Source organism: Thamnophis sirtalis, unplaced genomic scaffold, assembly GCF_051295495.1.
Source record: "Thamnophis sirtalis isolate CommonGarterSnake01/CBP01778 unplaced genomic scaffold, rThaSir2_p1.2 scaffold_4, whole genome shotgun sequence".
Classification (NCBI taxonomy): Eukaryota; Metazoa; Chordata; class Lepidosauria; order Squamata; family Natricidae; genus Thamnophis; species Thamnophis sirtalis.
Genome location: NW_028261384.1, coordinates 110,136,804 through 110,162,657, shown reverse-complemented (window position 1 = coordinate 110,162,657; position 25,854 = coordinate 110,136,804). Strand labels below are relative to the sequence as shown.

General features: G+C 34.5%; 2 protein-coding genes across 2 annotated transcripts; both read left to right on the top strand.

Annotated features, from left to right (window-relative positions):
- Nucleotides 1-7,171: 7,171 nt before the first annotated feature.
- Nucleotides 7,172-8,104, top strand: LOC148046143 (olfactory receptor 14L1-like). Its single transcript, XM_087711911.1, has one exon. It carries the CDS (start codon nucleotides 7,172-7,174, stop codon nucleotides 8,102-8,104), a length of 933 nt encoding a protein of 310 aa, XP_087568037.1.
- A 6,930-nt stretch (nucleotides 8,105-15,034) lies between these two features.
- Nucleotides 15,035-15,946, top strand: LOC148046142 (olfactory receptor 14L1-like). The gene has a single exon (XM_087714543.1). It carries the CDS (start codon nucleotides 15,035-15,037, stop codon nucleotides 15,944-15,946), a length of 912 nt encoding a protein of 303 aa, XP_087570669.1.
- Nucleotides 15,947-25,854: the final 9,908 nt, after the last annotated feature.

The following is a 25,854-nucleotide window of genomic DNA, read 5'->3' as shown; positions in this document are numbered from 1 at the left end:
GTTTTTGCTCTGCTCCCCAGTTTCAGGACTGTGGTCAGGTTCATCAAGCATGTAGTGCAGCCTGAATCTATTAGGGCTTGAAAATCCCCCTGGCTTCCTATCTTTGGGGCTGTGAGGCATATTGGAAAAAGGAAAGGGCAAATTGGTCCTCTCACCATTGAGTCATTTTTGCCCTTGTCGTCACTGTCATAGGATTCTGGTGACTGGTCATTATTGCCTTGTGTTTCCCTCACCTTCATCTGTTTGTGGAGGGACCTCTGCAGCCCGGAAAGCCTTCCAGGATGCATGGGTACCCAGTTTGTGGCCATGTTCCTGTTGTGCCCTGGGTAGTAGCTCTGGCCTCAGCATCGAAGTTGGGGTCATGCACATGGATGCCATATCTCCTTGGCCCATCTCCTTGCATCTGTAGCATTTCAGCGGACTTCAAGGGTGGGCTGGTCTCAGGGCCCTCTGTGGTGCTGTGATTCCCCATCGGCTGTGTGGTTTCAGATTAGGTTGACCTCTCTCTTTTGTATCCGGTTGATTTCTCATGTCGTTGGCATGCAGCCCACTGTCAACTTTTATTGCTACTCAAAACCACTAAGAGAGTCAGTTTAGAATTTCGCAGTAGGCATTTACTTGGGCAATCTGCTTGTCCAGACTTGTTCTGAAAAAAAATACACTAACAGATGCTCTAGTAAAGGGGGTAGCCTTCCAATGACTCTCCTAAATTTGCGGATGTGCTCTTTGATGGGGCGGCCCATTTGCTTAGGTCACTGAGCTCATCTTCCGCATACAGGCCCTCCTTCACCTCCTCAAATCTGACCTCTAGCAGTCATAGGAAGTAATCTATGCCTTGCAGTTGGGGAGGGGCCTCTCCTCTTGTGGAGGGCTGCTAGCCATTCCCTTGCTTCTCCCTCTAGTCCTTCTGCGATAGTATTCAGTATGGCTCTGGGGGATGAGTAGTGGTCTCCATAGCATTCCAGGTGGGGATGATGAATCAAGGAATAGGGCTAACTGGTCTGAGTTCCCATCAAACGTTCCTCTGAATTGGGGCGGTTCAATCAGCAGTGCCCTTCCCTCCTCCTGTTGGCCTCTGTATGCTTGCATTTGATATGTCTGAGATACTCCTCAGTTCTAATTCAGAGGGAGAGTTGAGATTGTCTGCCCTGGGCAGCCTGCCTGCTATGTAGGAGGGGCACTGACTTCATCTTCCTTCTAATGGGTGGAAAGGTGGGGCTGCGTTCCCATGTGCTTCTCATCATCTCAAGACAATCCACTGCTCCTCCCCTCTATTTTGGCATGCATAATGGGCTTTCTTCACGGAGGGTGATCCAGTCAAATTCCTCTCTTTGTTACTCTGTGGAAGGGGCTCCCTTTGGGGCTTTGGGGGCCTGGCTTGATTTCAGTCTAGCATCCACTCCCCTCTTCCCAGCTCGCTTAGGGCCTTTCCCTTTTTCTGGACAAAGGGATGGGTGGAGGCTCAATTTACTGTTTTTAGGGGTTGATTATTCATCTCCTCTTGCTTCGCTCATCTCAGCTTTGATTTCTGATGGCTGCTCTCCAGCTCTGTTCGGATAGCTGGCCTTTTGCCATGGTCTTCTGAGTTCGACACCCCTGATATTTAAAAGCGAAAGATGGCTGTCTATAAAGTACCTAATGATGCCTGCTTCATAATAAGTGACCCAATATTGTAATACAAAAAGCAGTGATTTATTAACTGCTTCATTAGGCATTCTTCATTAAGTATTTCTTATTCGCAGCCATCTTTTTCCCTTTTTTATCTGCTTTTGAACTTTGCCCGTGTCTCTGTCCTCCCTTTAGTCTGTCATAAATCATGTTATCCAATAGCTTCATTCATTTCAACCCAGCTACTGTAATCTGAGATCCGGCTCCACTGCTGCTCTGCATGGAATGTCAACACAGAGCGTTGACAACTGTGATATGTTCCTACATTAGTTATTTTTATAGCAAAATGTTCTCTTTGGTTTGGTGGCTTGTAGTAAATGCCTATAACAATATCATTTTTTTAAAATCCAAATGGAATTTAGGAGGTTTCCATCCTTAATTTTGTGCATTTCTGTAGATATATAGAGATCTTTTATATATAATGCAACTCCACCTCTTCTTTTGTTAGGTCTGTTTCTTTTGAATAGTTTCTATCATTCCATCAGTACATTACAGACATTAGTTTCATCCCACCAAGTTTCACTAATGACAACTATATGATATCTGCCTTTATGTACTAGTATTTCAATTTCCCCCATTTTGTTCCCTAAACTTGAGCATTAGTATATAGAGATTTGAGTCCTTAATGGCTCATGAGCATGTTTATTTATCTCCTCCTTTGCAACTTTTTTCCCACTCTTTCCATCATTGTGTGATTTGTTATGTTGGGGTTTATGTTTAAGATCCTACAGATTAATCTAAAAATCCTAAATATTGTTTACCCTACCCATTCATTTTTAGTTTAAAGCCCTCATGATAAATTGAGTCAATTATATTCCAAAACATTCTTCCCAGTTTTTGTAGGTGCAGCCCATCCCCTACCAAAATTCTGACATGGAAGTAATGCATACCATGGTCTAGGAATCCAAAGTTCTCTTGCTGGCATTAACTCCTGAACAAATTATTAATTTCCAAAAACCTTAGTTCTCGTATTGGAAGTTGACCTATCATTGTAAGTATAGGTGAAAACACCACTTGTGCTTCTAACACCTTAACTATTTTGCCTAACTGTTCATAAACTCTTTGTATTGTTTTTAAGTTCATTTTTGTGTTGTTCATTCATATGTGAAGGATGAGAAAGGGGTAATAATCTGTGGGTTTGATTATTTTCAGCTACATCTTTGATTTTTGCCCCAGGAAGGCAATATACTGTATATATTTCATACAAATGGGATAATTTACAGAATGTATTCAAAGTTCAGGAGCCATCATTTCTGAGGAAATAAAATTTTGGAAAAATTGTAGCAGCTTCTGTCAGTTTGCATTACAACTACCTTACATTTTGACGTATGAAGGACAAACTGTGCAATATTTTTCTTGAAATATACTAAATATATATTATTTTCACAATCAGTCTTCCCATTATGATTGCAATGTCTCCAAAATATGGCCAGGAACAGCTCTCACTCAGCAAAATGTTTAATATTCAAGATAATGAACAGAAAACGAGCCAACAAGCTTTTCTTAGGGATCACTTACAGTATGTCAAAAAACATCAAAATTATGCTACATGTCACTATGCTTTCATTATTTAAAAAAATCAAAAGATCTAATTTTTTAATTACATTTGCTGCATGAATTCTTCTGATTATTAAGTAACAGTAATTACTCCAGAACAGCAAAATAAATAATAGAAGACGTTAATAACATATCATTCTTAACTTAAAACTAAAACGTTATATAAAATTTGGACAGTTTAGACTTTCATAAATCTGATAAAGTCAGATTAATTGCTCATGAGTTTTTAATTATTCAGCCTACAAATTAGTCATTTCCCTCCCATTATAATAATAAAGACACTTGGGCAATTTCTTTTATTTTATTTTTAAATCCATTTTGTCCCCACAGGTTATTTATAATATACTATTAACTGAGACTGTTATTTTAAAAAAATGCTTGGAGAAATGGCAAGAAAAAATAGATAAAATCTCATGAAGCTACAGAATAATATAAAATTTTACTGACTTTGGAAGGAGAACAAGAACAAAGTAAAGAAATCTACCCTATCCTATCCTATTGTATTCTAACAACTTTATTATCCATTTTCTCTAAACTTCATTGTAGCAATATTCACATGAGTAAAACCATAAAAAGAAATAATAAAGATGCAAATGAATCCCTTCAAAAATCAATTTTCCAAACTGATGTAAATCATCTAAATGTACCAGATACTGATTTAATGATGTATTAAATTATACTTTTCCCATTTTAAAAATATTATGAAATCTATGTAATGGCTAAATTTATTCATGTTTTATTAATTAAAAAGCCTTTTCGTACATTATAATTATATATTTTTGTATTTTATATATTCTCTGTGTGTTTGTGTGTATGTTTGTGTATGTGTATATGTACCACACAATGGCTCTAAAATTTTAGGGAGATTCTCCTCCACTTTGCTAATAGTGCTAGCCTGAAAGCTGAAGATGCACATGATCTACTACTTCTAGAAATGAAACTCAAGAAGCATAGTAGAAAGAAAAGATTGATCATTAAATATAAAGAATAACAAACCAATGGCATCACGAACAGCAACCATATTCGAATTGACAGTGAAAATATTGAAATGGTGAATAGTTGACCCTAAAAGGCAGAAGCTATCAACAGTACATGTAGACTTACGGCCTTAATTGAGCCAAAAATTTCCATGGCTAAGCAAGGTAGTTATTAAACATGTTTTGTCCAACTTTACAACCTTTTTTTGCCATTGTTATTAAGCAAATCGGTTGTAAGGTGATTGATGCATTTGTTGAAGAAATATGCCCCTTCCCTTTGACTTCGCTTTCTGTAAGATTGCAAATGGTTTTCACATGACCTGGGGATAGTGCAACTATGATAAACATATGCAAGCTGCTAAGTGTCCCAATTTTGATCTCCTGATCATGGGATGCTGTAATGGTTGTAAGTACAAAAAAAAGTTCTGTTGTAATTTTGAAAGAATATTAAATGAATGGTTGTAAGTCGAGGACTACCTGTATAGGAAGCAGAAATCAAGAAATATTATGTGAACTAGCAATTTCTAAAAAGCAATGAAAAAGATATATGGATGGAAAATGTGTCCACATCTGCAAACATCAGAAATGTGCAGACATTTGTTTTCCTTAGTGACCTTGATGTAACAAACTTACATTTGACAGAAGCAGGACAAGAGTATTAAGCATTTTTCTTGGAGAAGAATTCTGAAAATAAAATGAATAGCTAGGAAAGCAAAAAATGAATAATTAATTAGTTCTCAGTTGAGGTATAAAATGACCAGGTTTATATTCTCATATTTTGAGCATTTATGCAAAGTCATAGAGTTCTGAACAAATTTATAAGACTGAGAAAAACTGAAAGAAAAAAGAATGGGATGATTAGAAAGAGCTGAAAGAGATGAATAGATTCGTTAAGGTCTGAGATCTGAAGGACTATGTTAAGAACTGATTGATCATCCTAGAGAAAATCTATGTGTTTGCTAAGAGTGAATGCAAACTTGATAACACATGATCAGTCTCTAAACTTTATCGAAGTAGATAAATGTTTATTCTTCCATTTATTTTATAGGTAAATTATAAAATAATATTTTTAGATAAGAATGGGGAAATGGCAACACAATTTCATGCCATTTTGTAGCAGATAGCACAAACATTGCAAACTGTATCTTGTAAAATAAAGGGAAAAATCTGAATATTACTTCACTTCACTTTGCTTACAAACAAACAAACAATATTTCAATTTAATATGCATGATTAATGTTCTAATTTTCTCATTTCTCCAAAAAATAGCTACATACAGCTTTTATACAGTAAACCTATTATCTTCAGGATAATATAGGAAATTTGTTTGAAGAGGACTGGGAAATATTTTTAGAGATCACATATACAGCAGTAACCTTAAAAAAAATCCTTATATCATCGTTCTCTGTCATTATTTTTTAAATAGCACCTTATTTCTAAGGACAACTGATAAATATCCTGCACAAATAGCAACAAAATTATTCAGAGTAGAAGCATTTTAGATTTCTATAACATGAAAATATACAGTGTTATAGTTAGTCTTCAACTAGTTTGATATAACCTTTCATATTATTGACCCTGCAAGTTACTTTCTCTCATCCCAATTAAAACAATACCAATTCTAGGGAAATAATCTAAAGATTAAAAAAAAAAAAGAATTCTACAGTCTACTCCCAAAGGAGACAGTTTTGTAAAAAAAATCTATGGGGAAATGTGCTTGGATAAAATAACAGCAGTAGTTCACAACGTTCAGTAAATCTCACAAATAGCTGTAAAAAATAGATCAAGATGGCTAAAGATGGTGAGTAATTTCTTATTTGATTTTGAACTTATTCAGCAAAAGCTTCTTTTGTCTTTTATTTGTATACAATTATTAAATTTATTTACTGCCCATCATTTCTAGAAAATTTTATTGTATTGGCTTACAAGAAAAATAAATCAACATGAAACCTTAAAATAATGAATAATAACACCTAAAATTATTTTAAAATTGCCAGGGATAGGAAGGAAGGAAGCAAGCAAGATGCACATGGGGAGGAGGGGGGGTCTTGTCTTATTCCATTGTCTTGATTGAATGTAATCCACTGAAGCCAATGACTAAGTATCAGCTGTGTTTGGAGTTTTATATAATCCTTGTGTAATCTATGTTAGTTTACTTGCCTTTATGCCCTCATTTTAATTTTTACCATGTCCTTATAACCTTTCTTAATGTTCAAGATGAACCTTCTCTCAAAAGGCATTTTCATTCTGTTTCTAAACCATTGATTTATCATTGATTTTTTTAACTGATTATAAACCTTCAGTTTATGGAAAGTCTATTCTCCCATGCATACTTTGGATCTAGTAACTTAATAATTCCAAGTGGAAGGAACTTGGATACTTCCATCTGAGTCCTTTGACCATCTCAACAAAGACACTCAAATTTTGAATCTAATTGGACCTCACACATGAGTACTGAAGAAATACCTTAAATTTTAAAATGTATTCTCAAATATTTCCCAGTTCAATAAATGTAATAATGCCTTAAGACTTTGCTGTTGTCTTTAGTCACCATCTTTAAACTACCTGATGCTTCTTTATGGTGAATTTTGCCAGCTTTCACAATGCCATTTTAGACGCTACTGTAACATTCACTGTTCCTTTTTGCTCTAACATCATCAATCAGTTCAATTGTGAAATCCCATATTTACTTAAGATTGCATTCCTGGTTTATTTGTAACTGAAATTTGAATTATAATATACTCTTGTGCATTTGGGTCTGGTTGTTTTGTTTTTGATATTTAAAAATACTTTTGGGGAAATAGCAAGAAAATTATATAAAATCTAATGAAAATTCATTAGAGCAAAATGTGTCATGAATGGAATCTGTAGGAATAAATGTGGATCAAGATGGTGAACCATCCACTTATTTATACTTTCAATATTTAAAATTCCTTTTCTTTTTTCTTCTAGGGTACAAGGTTTTAAGAATGGATAATGACACATCTGAGTTTATTTTGTGGGAATTCTCAGAAATTTGGGAGCTACAGATTATGCACATGGCTTTACTACTGATACTCTATTTGATGACATTATCAGGGAACCTTGTCATCATCTCTGCTATTGTTTTTGACCAGCACCTTCACACCCCCATGTACTTCTTCCTGTTGAATTTAGCCATACAAGACATTGGGTCCATTTCAGTCATTGTCCCAAAAGCTGTTTTTAATTCTCTCATGAATGTTAGGACTATTTCTCATTCTGGATGTGTTGCCCAAGTCATGTTCTTCTTCTTTTTCTTGACTTGTGATGTATCCCTCCTTACTGTGATGGCATATGATAGGTATGTAGCCATTTGTAACCCTTTACATTATGAAATGATAATGAACATGAATGCCTGTATCAAAATGATTGGAGGGGTATGGACAGCCAGTATTCTCAATGCTACATTACACAGTACTGTCACTTTTATGACACCTTTCTGCTCTAATATTATTGATCAATTCTACTGTGAAATCCCCTATTTACTTAAGATTGCCTGTCCTGGCTTATATGTATCTGAAACAGGAGTTATAATCTTCAGTTCTGCATTAGCACTGGGTTGTTTTATGTTTCTGCTTGTGACTTATGTGCGTGTCTTCTCTGCTGTTCTGAGAATTCCTTCAGTTGAAGGAAGAACAAAAGCCTTCTCTACTTGCCTACCACACATTATTGTTTTCTCCATATTTTTATTCACTGCTAGTTTTGCTTATTTAAGAGCCATATCTGATACTCCACCCGATCTTGATTTCATAATTACAATAATGTATTCCATTGTTCCACCCATGATGAATCCATTAATCTACAGCTTGAGAAACAAGGACATCAAACTTTCCCTTTCTAGACTTTATAGTCACATGACACTGCATTTTAAAGCAATATGAATTATGTACCAAACTAGGTTATCATTTGATCAGGAAGGATATATATCGATTCCCAGTAAGGGTATGGCTAGCTGATGAGAGCTAAATAGCTCGAAATAGATCTATACTTTTCTCCCTTTATTTATTTATCAGCACAAATACAACATATATATATGTTGTGTGTGTGTGTGTATATATATATATATATATATATATATATATATATATATATATATATATATATATATATATATATATATATATATATATATATATATATATATATATATATATATATATATATATATATATATATATATATATATATATATATATATATATCTCCTTTCTGATCAAATAATAATATGTTATATAGCATTTATGCTGATAAATGACACAATATGTTTGTGTGTGTGTGTGTGTGTATGTATATGTATATATGAATGATATAAAACTTACATAGCCATTTCTCCCAATTGCAGACAACGTACATTAGATTAGAATATTTATTTTATTTGTTCTTGAGCTCTATTTTATATATGTAGAGACTGATGGTGTTATGGTCGATTGAGTCAATACTGTTCCCTCGTGACCATGGGACAGGTGTCTGCAGATTTCTTGGCAACATTTTTCCATGCCTCATACAGGCAGTCTCTTCCAAGTCTTCATATGATATTTGTAAATATAAAAATATTTCAAATGAAGATTAAATGCATTTTGTTATTAGAACACAAAACTTTAGGGCATGCAAAGCATATATTTATTAACAATATTAATTGTTTACTGATATCTATATTGTATAGATGTCATAGAATTTACCATCAGAAATAGTCTAACATCTATTGAAATTTTTGATTGTGTAGTTTTCCCATGTTCACACAAAATACGATTATTCAATGTCCTATTCCATACAGTATCTAAAATGTGCATGTTGAATTGATTGAACAAGAAAAAGTATTTATAATAAATAATTCATGGGTCACAATTATTTTAAAAAATAATTTGTGTTTCTCCCTAGCTGTCAATGGTTATAATTACGTCCAGCAAGTAGAAACAAACAAAATAATAAAGTCATTTAGCCTTTAGCATAGGAAAGACTGAAACCTTTTTGAAATATTCAATAATTGTTCTAAAATAAAAACCACAGTATCAATATAATTTTAGATATAACAAGTTTTATTAATCAATACTAAAGTCTTTATTATCCTATGTTATCATTTGGGCATGAGAAAAAGAATAAAATGTTCATTTTCATAATTTTCCATTAGATTTAGTGGTGTCATCCATTCTATTATATTTTTACCTTTAAATGGTGTAATTAATTTTAAAAGATCAAGGAAGCTGGATTTTATAGAATTTTTACATTGCTCAAAAGATATGTAACATTAAAAATGAAATATAGATTAGGGAGACAATTTTTTTTCTTGTTAACCTTTTTCAATTTACAAAGTAAAGCCCCATAGAATTGAGTGTATATTATGTCTTTGGGAATCTATTGAACTTGTAAAGTAAAATATATGCTTCAGTGTCTTCTTTTCTAGATAACTGAATTACATACTATTACTATATGATACTATGTTTAAAAAAATGATTGAAAATGTGGTGCACTGAGTTACCGCTGATTCTTGGTGGCCATGGGGCATACATGTCTAATTTTCTTTCCAACATTTTATGAAGCAGCTAAGATAAATTTGTTGAACTAGATCAGGCTGGACCCATGCTCATTTTCTGCCCTTTTACTTAACCACTAGACAATAATGGTTGTCTCTGTCAAAAAACATACATTAAGGTTTGTTTCTTTTGCCTGATTCCAAAGTTCAGAGATAAGTATCACAAGAGAAGTTCAGTGAAAGGCAGCTAACAAATATAAAATTAGGATTAACAAATATGACATATTGAATCAAATGGAACTTTGCATATTTCCAATAGTGATGCAGTACAGAAAGCCTGTAAATGATATATTTATTAGCAGAAAGCATTAAATAAATGTATTTGCAATTAAATAATCTGTTTGTTTTAGGAAAAACTATTATAAATTGTGTTTAAAAATCCATATGCACAATGTTTAAAATGTATATGGATATTGATGTGGAATTTCTAATAAAGCTTAAATGAGAAACTTAATGCACATGAGTTGTTTACCATCCCTCTTTACTGAGGTTTTATTTTTTGTACTTTAATATATTTGTTCATTTATATTATCCTTTAGTCATCAAATCCTATGCAGCTTACATAGTAAGGTCTATTTATCTATGATAGTTATATAGAAATATGTTTATGAATCAAGGTATCTCCCATTTTTGAAGCATCAAATTAATCTGAATAATCCACTCTTTATGAAAAAAAAGTTCATCTTCTATTAAAACTCTCTGATTAAAAATGCAGGGAATAAGATCTAAGTAGTTTACCTTTTTACAGGATTTATTGGCACATTTCTTATTTCTTCAAGAAAATAAAGTTAAGGTAAATATGGAGGTTTGAACCTGTTTCAATTTATTAACAAATTAAACCAATCCACCTGATCTTCATTGTATTTTAAATCATATTTTGTGGCTGGTCATCAATTCAATATTCTGAGTAAATTTAGTATTGATACTGTAATGAGAACATACAATCAAAATTTCAAATATTAAAATTTACAGTAATGGAAGAATGGCATTTTAATTTATAGAAACAATATGTATGATTAAGGTAAGGGTAAAGAGATTGTGTAGATATTTGTATTAAGTAAATGTCAGCCTCTGTTCTACTACTTTTGGCTGCCATTGAAAAGGGGAGGAGGGCACTGTATTTGGGTGGGGAAGTGTCAGTGCAGGAGTGCCTGTAAAAAGGGAGTTGTTCTCACCATCTACTGCGCATGCTGCAGATAGAGGATTTGCCGCCAAGGCCAACTGTCCGGCATACCAGCCTGATGATGCTTTTTGAAGATGTCTACCACATGACACCTGTGGGGTGTACTGATTGGACTATGGGATGGGGTTACCAAGGGGAGGGGGTTGGGTCACATATTGATATCTATGATTACGCATGCTTTTGCCTCAGATCTTGCTTTGCCTAGCTACTATCACCTCATGACCAGTAAAAGTAGTCTTAATTCTCCAAAATGGAGTTGAGTGGTTTCTTTCTTTGTTACTGAGGGAAGCAGCCCTGACACTAACTGGATAAGTTTAATATAGCATTTAAATGATGTTGTGATATGTGCACTGATAGGGCAGTGGTTAAACTGCAGTATTGCAGGCAAACTCTACCGAAGTTGGAATTTGATCATGATTGGCCTTCAGGTTGACTCAGCCTTTCATTCTTCTAAGGTAAATAAAATGAGCACCCAGATTATTAGGACAAAATGCAAATAAAGTTCACATTGTAAACCATCCAAAAGTGAAAGCACTATGTGGTGAATATATAAATCTAAATCCTATGGTTTTGTGAATGTATTGTCAGGCCATTCTTCATTACAATTTTAATGCATGCATATTAGTTCATCTTCCCAAATAATATTAGCACTTCACATTTACAAGTAAACATGATCTCAGGACTGAATGAAACATTGCAAACTTTCCCATTTAAAAAAGAATTTGGAGAAATAGTATCTAACATCTTCATTATACTTTTCTTCCAAACTTCATTGTAGCAATATTCACATAGACACATATAATAACGATGCAGAAAAATCCCTCTAGGAATCAGTTTGCCAAACTGGTGTAAATCACCTAAATCAGGGGTGATATCCAGCAGGTTCTGACAGATTCTGGAGAACCAGTAGTGGAAATTTTTAGTAGTTCAGAGAACTAGCAAACAACACTTCTGACTGGCCCCAGAGTAGGGTAGTAATGGAGATTTTGCAATATCCTTCCCCTGGAGTGGGGTGGGAGTGGAGATTTTGCAGTTTTCTTCCCCTGCAACTCCCACCAAGCCATCCCCACAGAACTGGTAGTAAAACAATTTGAATTTCACCACTGACTTAAATGTATCACATACTCATTTAATGATATATCCAATTACACTTTTTCCCACTTTAAATGTATTGTGAAATGGTGGAACTTGAGGATTATCTATACAGGAACCAGAAATTGAGAAACACGCTGTGAACTAGCAGTTAGTAATGAGCAATGAAGGGTTTGAAAAAGATATATAGATGTGGGATGTGTCTACACCTGCAAACATCAGAAATGTGCAGACAATTGTTTTCCCTAGTGAACTTCATGTAATGAACTTGGATTTTACAGAAGCAGGACAGAAGTATTGGCATTTTTCTTTCACTTTAGCATTGAAGAAGAATTATGAAAATACAATAAATAGATAAGAAAAGAAACAAATGGATAATTGAAAAAAATCAATCAAGAGTTCTCAGTTAAGGTATATATGACCAGGTTTATATTCTCATATTTTGGGCATCTTCAAAGTTATAAAGTTCTGAATAAGTATATAAGACTGAGAAAACTGAAAGGAAAAAGAAGGGGATGATTAGGAAGAGATGGATAGATTCGATTACAGTTGAGATCTGAAGGACGATGTTAAGAATTATTGATCATCCTAGAGAAAATCCATGTGTTTGGTAATGGTGAATACAAACTTGAAAACACATAATGAATCAGACTCCAAACTTTATCAAAGTAGATAAAAGTTTATTCTTCTATTGATTCTATAGAGTAAATTAGAAAACAATACTTTTTTACATAGGAATGGTGAAATGGTAACAATTTCCTGCCATTTTGTAACAGATAGCACAAACATTGCAAACTGAATCTTGTAAAATAAAGGGAAAAATCTGAATATGTCACTTCACTTACAAACAAAGCATATTTCAATTTAACATGCATGATTAATTTTCACATTTTCTCACTTCTCCAAAAGATAACTATGCACAGCCTTTATATAGTAAACCCTTTATCTTCAGGATAATACAAGAAATTTGTTTGAATAGGACTGAGAAATATTTTAAGGGCTCACATTACAGTGAACTAAAAAGAAATATCCTTATATCATCATCTGACAATATTTAAAACAAGAACAAATAGCTAAATCTAAGGACATCTGCAAAATATCCTGCATAAATAGCATCAAAATTTCTCTGAGTTGAAGCATTTGAGATTTTCATAACATGAAAATGTACAATGTTATAGTTGGTGTTCATCTAGTTTGATATAACTTTCCTATTATTGAGCCTGTAAGTTACTCCCCCGTCATCCCAATTAAAACAATAGCAATTGTAGGGAAATAATCTAAAGAGTAAAAAAAAAGTATTCTACAGTCTACCTCCAAAGGAGACAGTTTTGTAAAAAAAATCTCTGGGGAAATGTGCTTGCATAAAATAACAGCAGTAGTTTACAACATACAGTAAATGTCACAAATAGTTGTAAAAATATATATATCAAGATGGCTAAAGATGGTGAGTCATTTACTTATTTGATTTTGAACTTATTCAGCAAAAGCTTCTTTTGTCTTTTATTTGTATACATTTATTAAATTTATTTACTGCCCATCTTGTCTAGAAAAGACTTGGTTTGTGAAAAATCTCACATGAAATGTGGTTGGATAAAATATCAGCAGTGGTTGCACAATGTACAGTAATCAAAAATAGATCAACATGAAAGTTTAAAATAATAAATAAAAACACCTAAAATTATTTTTAAATTGTCAAGGTTGTGGAGGAAGGAGGCAAGATGTACATGGGGAAGAGATGGGGTCTTAGCTTATTCCATTGTCTTGACTGAATGTAATCCACTGAAGTCAATGTCTAAGCATCAGCTGAATTTGGGGTTTTATATTATTTTTTTGCAATCTATATTCATTTACTTCCCTTTATCTCCTCATTTTAATTTTTAAGATGTCCTTATAATCTTTGTAAATGCTTTAGATGAACATTCTCTCAAAAGACATTTTCATTCTCTTTCTAAACTAAAGTCACTAATTAGAACAAGTATTGATTTGTTTAAAGGATTGAAAAGCTTCAGCTTACACAAAACCTACTGTCTCATGCATACTTTGGATCCAGCATCCTAATAATTCCAAATGGAAAGACCTTGACTGAATTTGGATACTTCCATTTGCGTCCATTTGACCATCTCAACAAAGACACCCAAATTTTGAATCTAATTAGACTTCACACATGAGTACTGAAGAAATACCTTAAATTTTAAAATGCATTCTCAAATATCTTCAAGTTCAATAAATTTAATAATGCCTTTGCTGTTGTCTTTAGTCACCATCTTTACACTCCCAGGTGCTTCTTCGTGATGAATTTTGCCAGCTTTCTCATTGCCATATTACACACTACTGCAACATTCACTCTTCCTCTCTGCTCTAACATCATCAATCAGTTCTACAATGAAACCCCATATTTACATAAGACTGACTGTTCTGGTTTATTTGTAACTGAAATTTGAATGGTAATGTACGCTTCTACATTAGAATCCACTTGTTTTGTCCTTGATATTTAAAAATATTTTCAGGGAAATAGCAACAAAATTATATAAAATTTCATGGAAATTTAGTAGAGCAAAAAGTCTCACTGATGGCTTTAGAAGGACAATAAGATAATAAATAAAGAAACCTGTAAGAATAAAAATTAAAAGGGGATTAAAAGGGCAAGCCCTTCACTTATTTATACTTTGAATTATACATTAATTCTAACCCTTTCATCTTTTAAATATTCGTAAAGCTCATTTTCCTTTGCAATTAAAATTCAAATGAAATATAAATTACAAGAGATTGCAGCATACAAAGAAAAGATTTTTCAAGCATTTTTCTTTAAGCACAGAGATGAAAAGACTGGAATGTCATATATACTAAATCCTCTCTTCTATTGTATTGCTACCGCTACTGTAGTCCAGAATATTTTAATGCATTTCTGGAAAAAATAATGTAATCTTCACTAAATTTTCATTGGAAATTTATTAAACTGGAACTAATTTCTTTTCATTTTTTCTTCTACAATAAAACATTTTAAGAATGGATAATGACACATCAGAGTTTCTTCTCTGGGAATTCTCAAAAAATTGGGAACTACATGTTATGCTTATAGCTTTACTACTGATACTATATTCAGTGACAGTAACTGCTGTTGTTTCTGACACACATCTTCACACCCCCATGTATTTCTTCCTGATGAATTTAGCCATGCAAGACATTGGTTCAGTTTCAGTCATTATTCCTAAAACTGTTTTGAATTCTCTTATGAGCACAAGGCGTATTTCTCATTTTGGATGTTTTGCTCAAGTCATGTTGTTCTTCTTTTTCGTGAGCTGTGATATTTCTCTCCTTACTGCTATGGCCTATGATCGGTATATTGCCATTTGCAACCCTTTACAATATGAAATGATAATGAACAGAATGGCTTGCATCAAAATCATTGGCAGCATATGGACAGCCAGTCTTCTCAATGCTTCATTACATACTATTTTTACATTTATGACTCCATTCTGCTCTAATATTATCAACCAGTTCTTCTGTGAAATCCCATTTTTACTTAAGATTGCTTGTCCTGGTTTATATGTATCTGAAATTGTAGCTCTAATCTTTAGTGCTACATTAGCATTGTGTTGTCTTATTTTTGTTCTTGTGACATACGTGCATGTCTTCTGTGCTGTTTTGAGAATTTCTTCAGTTCAAGGAAGGAAAAAAGCCTTCACTACTTGTGTGCCACATATTATTGTGTTCTCCATATTTGTCTTTACTGGTACCCTAGCTTATCTGAAGCCCATATCTGACAGTCCTTCCCACTTTGACTTCGTAATTAGTATTATATATTCTATTATTCCACCCATGATGAATCCATTTATCTACAGCTTGAAAAACAAGGACATCAAAGTTGCTCTTTCAAGACTTTTTAATCAGATGTTATTTCATTTTAAGGAAGTATGAATTTTATACTTATTTATTTCCTGAGTTGACATAGGGTAGATGCTAAATTCCAGCATTACCTGTTTGTTAAATCTTAGCTTGCCCTTAGAAAATATATATTTCATATTATTTTTATTCAGGATATGTGAAAAGATACTGAAATAAATTATAAAAGATAGAAAAGATCAGTTAGATTTCAAAACAAAAAAATGTTGCATACACAAACACATTGAATGAGATAGAATCATAAGTCTTTAAAATACTTCCAAATGCACTTTTAAGAGCAGAAAAATGTGAACAATCTGACAGTCATTTTTGTATAACATGGGAATTGCATGCAGGATCATCAAAATATATTTCAAACTATTTCATCTATCATGCTCCCCATCAAATAAATTTATTAAAAATAGATTTAATAAAAGCTATATTACCCACATAAAATTATCTGTCATCATATTTAGAAACAAGGGAATAGGAGATAGTTTGGTCTCATTAACATTTTAATCTATAGAAAATAAAGTCTTTGATTCAATTCACCTTAGGTATGATTTCTTTTATAAAGCAAATATTGTTTTAATTAAATTCAATTGAAGATGTTACATAACTGGGCAACAAAACAATTGCAAAAAATCAAACAAGCTCAGAGATACCATAGTTCAACCCTGGGCTCCAGATAATCTCATGTATCTAAATAAAAAGGAAAGTAAACCTTAAACTAGTCCATAAACTTTTATAAGTTTTTTATAAAGTCATTCTTTAATTAGTTAAATATCATAGGATAATGATTTTAAAAAGTACACAATCATTCTTTTAACATATGTAAAGACTGAATTTTTTTTGTAACATCCAGTAATTGTTCTAAAATAGATAGATATAGATCAGGGGTGTCAAAACTCAATTTCATTGAGGGCCACATCAAGATTGTGATTGATCTCAGGGGGTCGGGATGGGGTGTGCCTGGGATGGCATAGCTGGAGTGTGTGCGGCTAGGGGGCATGACTAGCTCCACTGCTGCTGTTCTCGCTCTCCTTGGCCAGGTTGCTCATGATGTGTGCCGGAGGGCAAAGTGTGTGGGTCAGAGGAGGCCCAGTTCCTCTCCTTGCAAGGAGACCTTGCTTTGTAACTAAACCATCCTCAGCAATAGAAAAAGTCAGGAGGAGGGGACAAGGGGATGGCAAAAGGCAGCAGGACTGCTGGTGGCCAAGTGCTAAAGCAGGATTTTCCCCAAACTCTCACTCTCTCTTATTATAATCTCCTTCCTTTCTCCCTCCCTCCCTTCCCCTTTTCCCCTTTCCTTCCTTTCCCTTCCTTGTTCACTTTCCTTTCTTTCCTTCTTTGTCTTTGTCTTTCATCTTTCTCTTTTTCTTTTCCTGTCCCTTCTTGGATGCTCAAATGCAAAAGGGGAAACATTTCTCAATGTCTCCTTGCTGTGATCAAATTTTGCAAGTCGGGACCTCTTTTGCTAGTTGTGACCACTTAAAAGACTGAGTGCAAACCAGGCTCAGTTTATCTCATGCTTGCATTTAGTGGGGGAGTTCACAGACAATAGTACAGCTGTGGCTGTATTGTGTTAGTTCATCAGAACTTCTCTGTTTTTTATGTGTGACAGATTTAGCATTTAGGAGCAGATGTAAGTTGCATACTTTTCTATTAATACAAATCCTTAAAAGGGTCCTGCCATGGTCTAATTCAGACTGGAAATATAGCAAAGGAAAATATTTTTGCCCACTCTGCTTTGTCCTGTTTTCCCCACTAAAAATGGTTGTTTGCACTCATGAGGAGGGGATTCCTTCGCAGGAGCTCACAATTTAAGAATATCAATGTGCCTTTCCTTAGGTGCAAATGAGATAACTCAGGGTGGACAAGGCCATGGGCACCTAGGGATAGAACAGTTCCTCAAGGCCTCCATACCCCACTAAAATACCTCATGTTTCTCCCTCCTTTCCTGCCACCCTGGACTCACTTTGAAAATATCTGTCTCCTCTCTGTCACTGTTTTTTTGCCTTTGAGGGAGGGAGAGGAGAATTGGCTTGAAAATGTTTTTGTGATGAGAATGGATGCTTAGGATACAATTTCTATTGTATTGCTACTGCTACTGTAGTGCAGAATATTTTAATGCATTTCTGGGAAAAATAATGTAATCTTCACTAAATTTTCATTGGAAATTTATTAAATAGGAACTAATTTCTTTTCATTTTTTCTTCTACAATAAAACATTTTAAGAATGGATAATGACACATCTGAGTTTCTTCTCTGGGAATTCTGAAAAAATTGGGACCTACATGTTTTGTGTATAGCTTTACTACTGATACTATATTCAGTGACAGTAACAGGGAACCTTTTTATCATCGCTGCTGTTGTTTCTGACACACACCTTCACACCCCCTTGTACTTCTTCCTGATGAATTTAGCAATGCAAGACATTGGTTCAGTTTCAGTCATTATTCCCAAAGCTGTTTTTAATTCTCTTATGAACACAAGGCGTATTTCTCATTTTGGATGTGTTGCTCAAGTCATGTTGTTCTTCTTTTTCCTGAGCTGTGATGTTTCTGTCCTTACTATTATGGCCTATGATCGGTATATTGCCATTTGCAACCCTTTACAATATGAAATGATAATGAACAGAATGGCTTGCATCAAAATGATTGGCAGCATATGGACAGCCAGTCTTCTCAATGCTTCATTACACACTATTTTTATATTTAGGAGTCCATTCTGCTCTAATATTATCAACCAGTTCTTCTGTGAAATACCATATTTACTTAAGATTGCTTGTTCTGGTTTATATGTATCTGAAATTGCAGCTCTAATCTTCAGTGCTACATTAGTATTGTGTTGTTTTATTTTTGTTCTTGTGACATACGTGCATGTTTTCTGTGCTGTTTTGAGAATTCCTTCAGTTCAAGGAAGGAAAAAAGCCTCAACTATTTCATCTATCATGCTCCCCATCAAATAAATTTATTAAAAATAGATTTAATAAAAGCTATATTATCCAGATAAAATTATCTGTCATCATATTTAGAAGCAAGAGAATAGGAGATAGTTTGGTCCCATTAATATTTTAATCTATAGAAAATAAAGTCTTTGATTCAATTCACTTTAGGCATGACTTATTTTATAAAGCAAATATTGTTTTAATTAAATTCAATTGAAGATGTTACATAACTGGGCAACAAAACAATTGCAAAAAATCAAACAAACTCAGAGATACCATAGTTCAACCCTGAGCTCCAGATAATCTTATGTAACTAAATAAAAAGGAAAGTAAACTTCAAACTAGTCCAGAAACTTTTATAAGTTTTTTACAAAGTCATTCTTTAATTAGTTAAATATAATAGGATAATGATTTTAAAAAGTACGCAATCATTCTTTTTCCCCCCCATGTTTCAAAAGTTTTATTTTCTTTTAAAACAAACATTTCATCATTCCTCAATCAGTGAGACATCGGAGTACAATTTTTTTGTGTGTCAAAATAGTTCTAGTTTACCACCAAATTCTTGTCTAGCCTAATGTATACCCCTCCCCCCCAACCCTCCCCCCACCCCCCTCCTCCTTCCACCCGACTTTCAAGAACCTGTACACGGTATGGATTTTTAACAAACACAGTCTAAAATCTATTGAGAAAAAAGAAATAAAGAAATTAATGACATCTTTACATTGATCTTAGCTTCTTCTTGCTGAGCTAACTTTAAACAATTTAAATCATTTCTGATCTTAAGCATAGGCTAACTGGAATTTCTTGGTCCCGTATTTATTTTGTATATAGTCAATCCATTTTTTCCAGTCTTGTTTATATCTCTCATTTGAGTGATCTTTAAGATATGCTGATATTTTAGCCATCTCGGCTAAATTTGTAACTTTCAATGTCCATTCTTAAATTGTAGGCAAGTCTTCCTTCTTCCAGTATTGCGCCACCAACAGTCTTGCTGCCGTTATTAGGTGCAGAATCAAGTTAGTCTCTACCACTGTAAAGTCAATACTTATACCTAGTAAAAATAACTGAGGAGTAAACTTTATCCTTCTTTTAAAGATATTTTGCATAATCCACCATATTTTTATCCAAAATGCCTTAACCTTTTGGCAGGTCCACCATATATGAAAATAGTTCTAGTTTACATGAAAATATGTAGCATCGAGAGAGCCACATCTCCAACATTAAGGCTGTAAATTCGGATACATAGAAGCCAGCTTTTTAGGATCTAAATGCCATCTATAGAACATCTTATAAAAATTTTCTCTCAGGTTTTGAGCTTGTGTAAATTTCACATTTCTTACCCAGATTCTTTCCCATGTATCCAGCATTATTGGTTCTTCAATGTTTTGAGCCCACTTTATTATACAATCTTTAACCAATTCTGTTTTCGAATCCATCTGTATTAATACATTATATATCCTCTTTATATGCATTAAGCTTTGATCTCTTATTTGTTTAAACTGATTATCCTCAACTTGAATAAAACCAATTTTTTGATCTATTTTCCACCTAGCCTGTAATTGCCCATACTGGAACCATGTTTGAACTACCTTCTCCTCTTTTAATACCTCTAAGGATTTTAATTGTAGTACCCCCCTTTCCAAGATAAGAAGCTGTCTGTAGGTAATTCTATCCTGTTTTTGTGCTATATTCATATTTTCAATTGCGTGTCTAGGAATTGCCCAACTGGGTATCTTGTCATTTAATTTATATTGGTATTTTTTCCAGACCCGCAGTAAAGCATTTCTTAAAATATGACTTTTAAAATTCTTGTCCAATTTTTTGTTGAATAACAGGTAAGCATGCCAAACATATACCAGATCGTGTCCCTCAATATTCTGTCATTAGTTAAATGAGTCCAATCACTAATTACAGATAGTGCCACTGCATCATAATATAGTTTTAAGTTAGGTAGTTTCAAGCCTCCTCTCTCGCATACATCTTGCATTATTTTCATCTTTACCCTCGACTTCTTTCCTGCCCATACAAATTTGTTGATACCCTTCTGCCATTCTAAAAGATTCGCATCTTTTTTAAGTATAGGTAACATTTGGAAGAGAAATAAAAATTTTGGTAAGATGTTCATTTTCACTGCCACTATCCTACCCAACAAAGATAAGTGCAATTTCTCCCATTTTTTCATCTCTGTCTGTATACTATGCCAAAGTGGTTCATAATTATGCTTATATAGTTTCCCATTTGAAGTTAAGATGTTAACTCCAAGATATTTTACTTTTTTAACTACCTCACATCCTAGCATCACTCCTAGTTCTTCCTTTTGTTTAGTATTCATATTTATAGCTAATATTTTTTTCCCTAAATTTATTTTAAAACCAGACACTTGACCATATTGATTAATCGTATTCATTAAAACCATACTGGATTCCTGCGGTTGTTCCAATATTATGACCAAATCATCCGCAAAAGCGCGGACTCTGTATTCTTGCTGCCTAATCTTGATCCCTTTTAGACCATCCAAGCCCCGTATTTTATTCAACAATACTTCCAAAGTTATAATAAACAATAATGGGGACAAAGGACAGCCCTGTCTTGTACCTTTTCCAATTTGAAAAGAGTCTGTTAGACTTCCATTGACTATGATTTGTGCTGTTTGCTGTTGGTATATTGCTTTAATTGACTGTAAAAAATTATCTCCTATCTGCATTTTTTGCAATATCTTCAACAGAAATTGCCAGTTAACTTGATCAAAGGCCTTCTCAGCATCGAAAAATATAAACGCAGCAGGGATTTGGTTGTTCTTTCCCAAATATTCTAATGCATTAATAATTAATCTGACATTACTTTTCATCTGTTTCCCCTGTATCAAACCTGTTTGGTCAGTGTGTATCAATTGTTGAATAACCAGCATTAACCTATTTGCTAGTATTTTAGTAAAAAAATTATAATCTACATTAAGTAATGAGATAGGTCTATAATTTTTTGGTTGGGTAGTATCTTCTTTGGGTATCAAAGATATAAACGCTGTCTTCCAAGATGGAGGTACTTTACCTTCCATTTGAATCTTATTAAATAATTCTCTAAGAGATTCTACCATTTCTAACTGTAAATTTTTATAGTAAACCGCTATCAAACCGTCTGTACCTGGTGCTTTCCCTAACATTAATTGCTTAATTACCTGCAAAATTTCCCCCGAGGTTATTGGTTGATTCAATTTTTGCCTGTGCTCTTCTCTAACTGAGGGTATTTTCTCTTTATCTAAATATTTGTCTATATCTAAACCATTAATTTTATCCTCTTTATACAATTCTGTAAAAAATTCCCGAAATGCCTTTTGAATCTCTTCCTGTTGAAACACCTCCTTCCCTCTGTAAATCAGTTTAGATATATTTCGAGTTTTCCTTTTTTTTCCTAGTCTGATAAGCTAACCATCTGCCAGATTTGTTTGCGTTACAAAAAGTATTGTGTTTTGCATATAATAAATTAGTGGCTACCTGGTCAGAGATCAACATGTCAAATTGAGATTTTAATATGGTGATAGCTTGCTTAACCTTTGTATCGCCTGGATTCATTGTTAACTCCAACTCTTTTCTCTTAATTTCCTCTTCCAATTCTGTTCGTTTTAGCCCTTGTTTATATCTATGTGTTTTATTTATATTCATCAGCACTCCTCTCATATGTGCTTTGCTTGCATCCCATACGAATTCCATAGATGTACCCTTATTCATATTCAAAATAAAATATTCTGATAACAATTTTTTACAATCATTAATATACTTTTCATATCCAAATAAGTTTTCATTCAATCTCCAAGACCTTCTTGCCTGCACTACCCTTCCCAATTCCATCCAAACTGGGTTATGATCCGAAAGGACCCTAGCTGCAATCTTTGTCTTCTTGACCCTAGAAAGCAAATCATTAGTGATTAGTATAAAATCAATCCTTGAAAGGGATTGATGTCTATCAGAGAAGAAAGTGAAATCATATTCCTCTGCGTTTCTTTCTCGCCAAATATCTCTCAATTCAAAGTCGTCCATTATGTCAAAAAAAAGTTTGGGTAGCTTTGCTCGCATCTTAGTATTTGGGTGAGAAGTCTTCTTATCTCTTTTAGTGTCTATCACACCATTCCAATCACCCAATAGTATAGAGGACATATAGTCCCACTGTACTAATTTGGCATGAAGATTTCTATAGAATCCGTCTTGCTGTTGATTAGGAGCATAAATTCCCAAAAGTAATGTCTTTTTCCCTTCTAGGATTAGATCTAACACGATATATCTTCCGAAGGGATCTGCTTCAATTAATTCAGCTTTCATGTCTTTTCTTAAGTATACAACTATACCATTTTTCTTTTCCATAACAGAAGCTACAAAATGTTGACCAAGTTTTGAGTTAATCAGATATTTTTGATCAGTTGATTTGATATGAGTTTCTTGCAAACAAATTATGTCATTCTTAAACTGTTTAAGATAGTGAAGTATTTTCTTTCTCTTCTGTGGAGAATTCAATCCATTGACATTCCATGTTAAGATCTTAGTTGTCATCTTTGGTTGGCTGAAGCTTTTATAGAGCTTCCTGCATGGCCTGTTTAACCTTAGGCCTAGCTCCTCCCACTGCTTCCAGACTTGTTACTGTAGTTCCTTGATTGATGGCCGGTGATTGTTGAGGTTGTTGCCTTTTAGCTTGTTTCTCCATTCGTCTAGTAATCATACGGCTAGGTTTTTGTTCCATAACACCTTGCGCTTCTAGGAGAGAGAGATGCTCCATCTTATCTGATAGTTGTGTAGTTTGCTGTCTGTCCTGTCCTTCTTGTGGTCTTTCTCCAGGTCCAGATGATGCAGGATGTCCAGCCTTCAAAATATTATGGTAAAAATCTCGGGCTTTCCATACGGAGTTGAGGCGATATCTTTGCCTATCAAATGTAAGTATAATACTAAATGGTGCGTCCCATCTATACTGTATCTGACGGTTTCTGAGTTCTTCGACTAAAAAAGCATACTCTCTCCTGGCTGTTAACATTTGAGGTGGTATCTCTTTCAAAACAATCAGGTCTTGACCGCCAATTTGGAGCTTAGTGTTATAAGATTCTTGTAGTATCGTGTTTCTGAGCTCTCTTGTAGTGAAGTATATAACAATGTCTCGAGGAAGCTGTTTCTGCTTTGCCACCCAGGAGTTAACGCGATAAACTTTGTCGATCTGCCAGTCAAGCTTAGTCCCTGGTCTTCCCACCAGACGGTCAAAGGCTTCTGATAGAATCTGTTTCAGGTTCTCCTGTTTCTCCTCATGCAGCCCCCTTACTCTTAATGCCAGTTCCATTTGTCTATAGCACCACCTCTGTTTTCGATGTCAAGTTGGTATTATCCTCATTAAGATCCTCTAGACTATCTTCAATTCCGGAAACATGTTCTGTCAATACAGTTACAAATCCCAGCATTTCATCTTTAATTTTAACAACCCTGGCATCAATTTTATCATACAACTCCTGTTTAAGTTCTTTTATTTCCCCTTTTATTTCTTTTATTTCTTCTTTTCCCTCCTGTTTTATCTCCTGTTTTATCTCATCTTGAAGATCTCTAAGTTTATCTTCCATTTTAATTGTCTGAGCGTTGAGAGCCACACTTAATTCACTCAAGAAGAATTCTTTCGTTAACAAGTCTCCAGCAGGGGACGTAGGGAGCGGAGGCTGCGACCTTGTGCCAGGCACTGGGGATGTGCCCCTGGGAATAGAGGGCTATGGTTTCAAATTAGGATTTGGTTTTGAGGCCATTCCAAATTTTATCTTCAAGCAGTTAATAAAACTCTATTGGCCGACTGTGCAGCTATAGGAAGAGATACTGAATTTCTCCCTTTGTTTTGAAATTTGAGGCTTGGCAAGGCTTTACCAAGGATTTCAGAAAAAAAGCATTGTAACAAGACAGTTCAGCAGATTCATCACCATTTAAATTCCAGATAAGCAAAATTAATGAGAGAAAGGAAGTCTTGTAAAAATGAAACTAATTAAAAAGTTTCTGCTGGCCGATTGTGAGGCAGGGTGATAAGTCACTCCTGTCTCCTTTGAAGTTTTAAAGTTCTGTAGTGTTTAACAAGGAGATTAAGAAAATAATCATTGTTACAGGAGAATCCAGCCGGCTCGGCACCATTTTAAAAGCCTCTAAGTAAATAGATTTTCAGAAGAAGATCTTGTAAAAAAAAAAAAAGAAGCTAGGATCTTGGTAAACAATTAATGTCCTCGTAAATGGATTCAGTTCGCATTAAAATCAAATAAATCAAAACTGTGAACTGAGTGGGAGAGATCTTACTTTGTACTGCACAAGGCAGTTTGAAGTTCCCAGCATGGACGCTGTTCTGCCTTGGGCTGGCCCCCCTCTCTCTGCAGACACAAAAGCTGCAAAAATCGAAGGGCATTTGCCAGCAAAACTATATCTTCTTCCCTTCTTGCCTGAAGGATAAGAAACCTGTTAGACGTCAGATAGATGATCATCTAAACAGATACATGACCAGGAATTCGGGGGCAGCTATTTTAAGCTGCCACCATCAGTAAGCTCCGCCCAGGAAGCCCCGCAATCATTCTTTTAACATAGGAAAAGACTGAAGTTTTTTGTAATTTAGTTTAGTTTAGTTTTTTAGTTTTATTAGAATTTGTAGGCCGCCCTTTTCCCTGAGGGGACTCAGGGCGGCTCACATAAAACTGGGAAGGGGGGAACACAAACATCAAGATAGAAGACATATAATAAAATAGTAGGCAACATACATTCATCATTCGGGAGGGGTAACTATCCTTATCCCCAGGCCTGACGGGCGAGCCAGTTCTTCAAGGCTATGCGGAAGGCTTGGACGGTGGAGAGGGTACGAATCTCCACGGGGAGCTCGTTCCAAAGGGCCGGGGCTACTGCTGAGAAGGCCCTCCTCCTTGTGGTTGCCAGCCGACACTGGCTGGCCGATGGGATACGGAGGAGGCCTAGTCTATGGGATCTTATTGGTCGCAGGGAGGTAATTG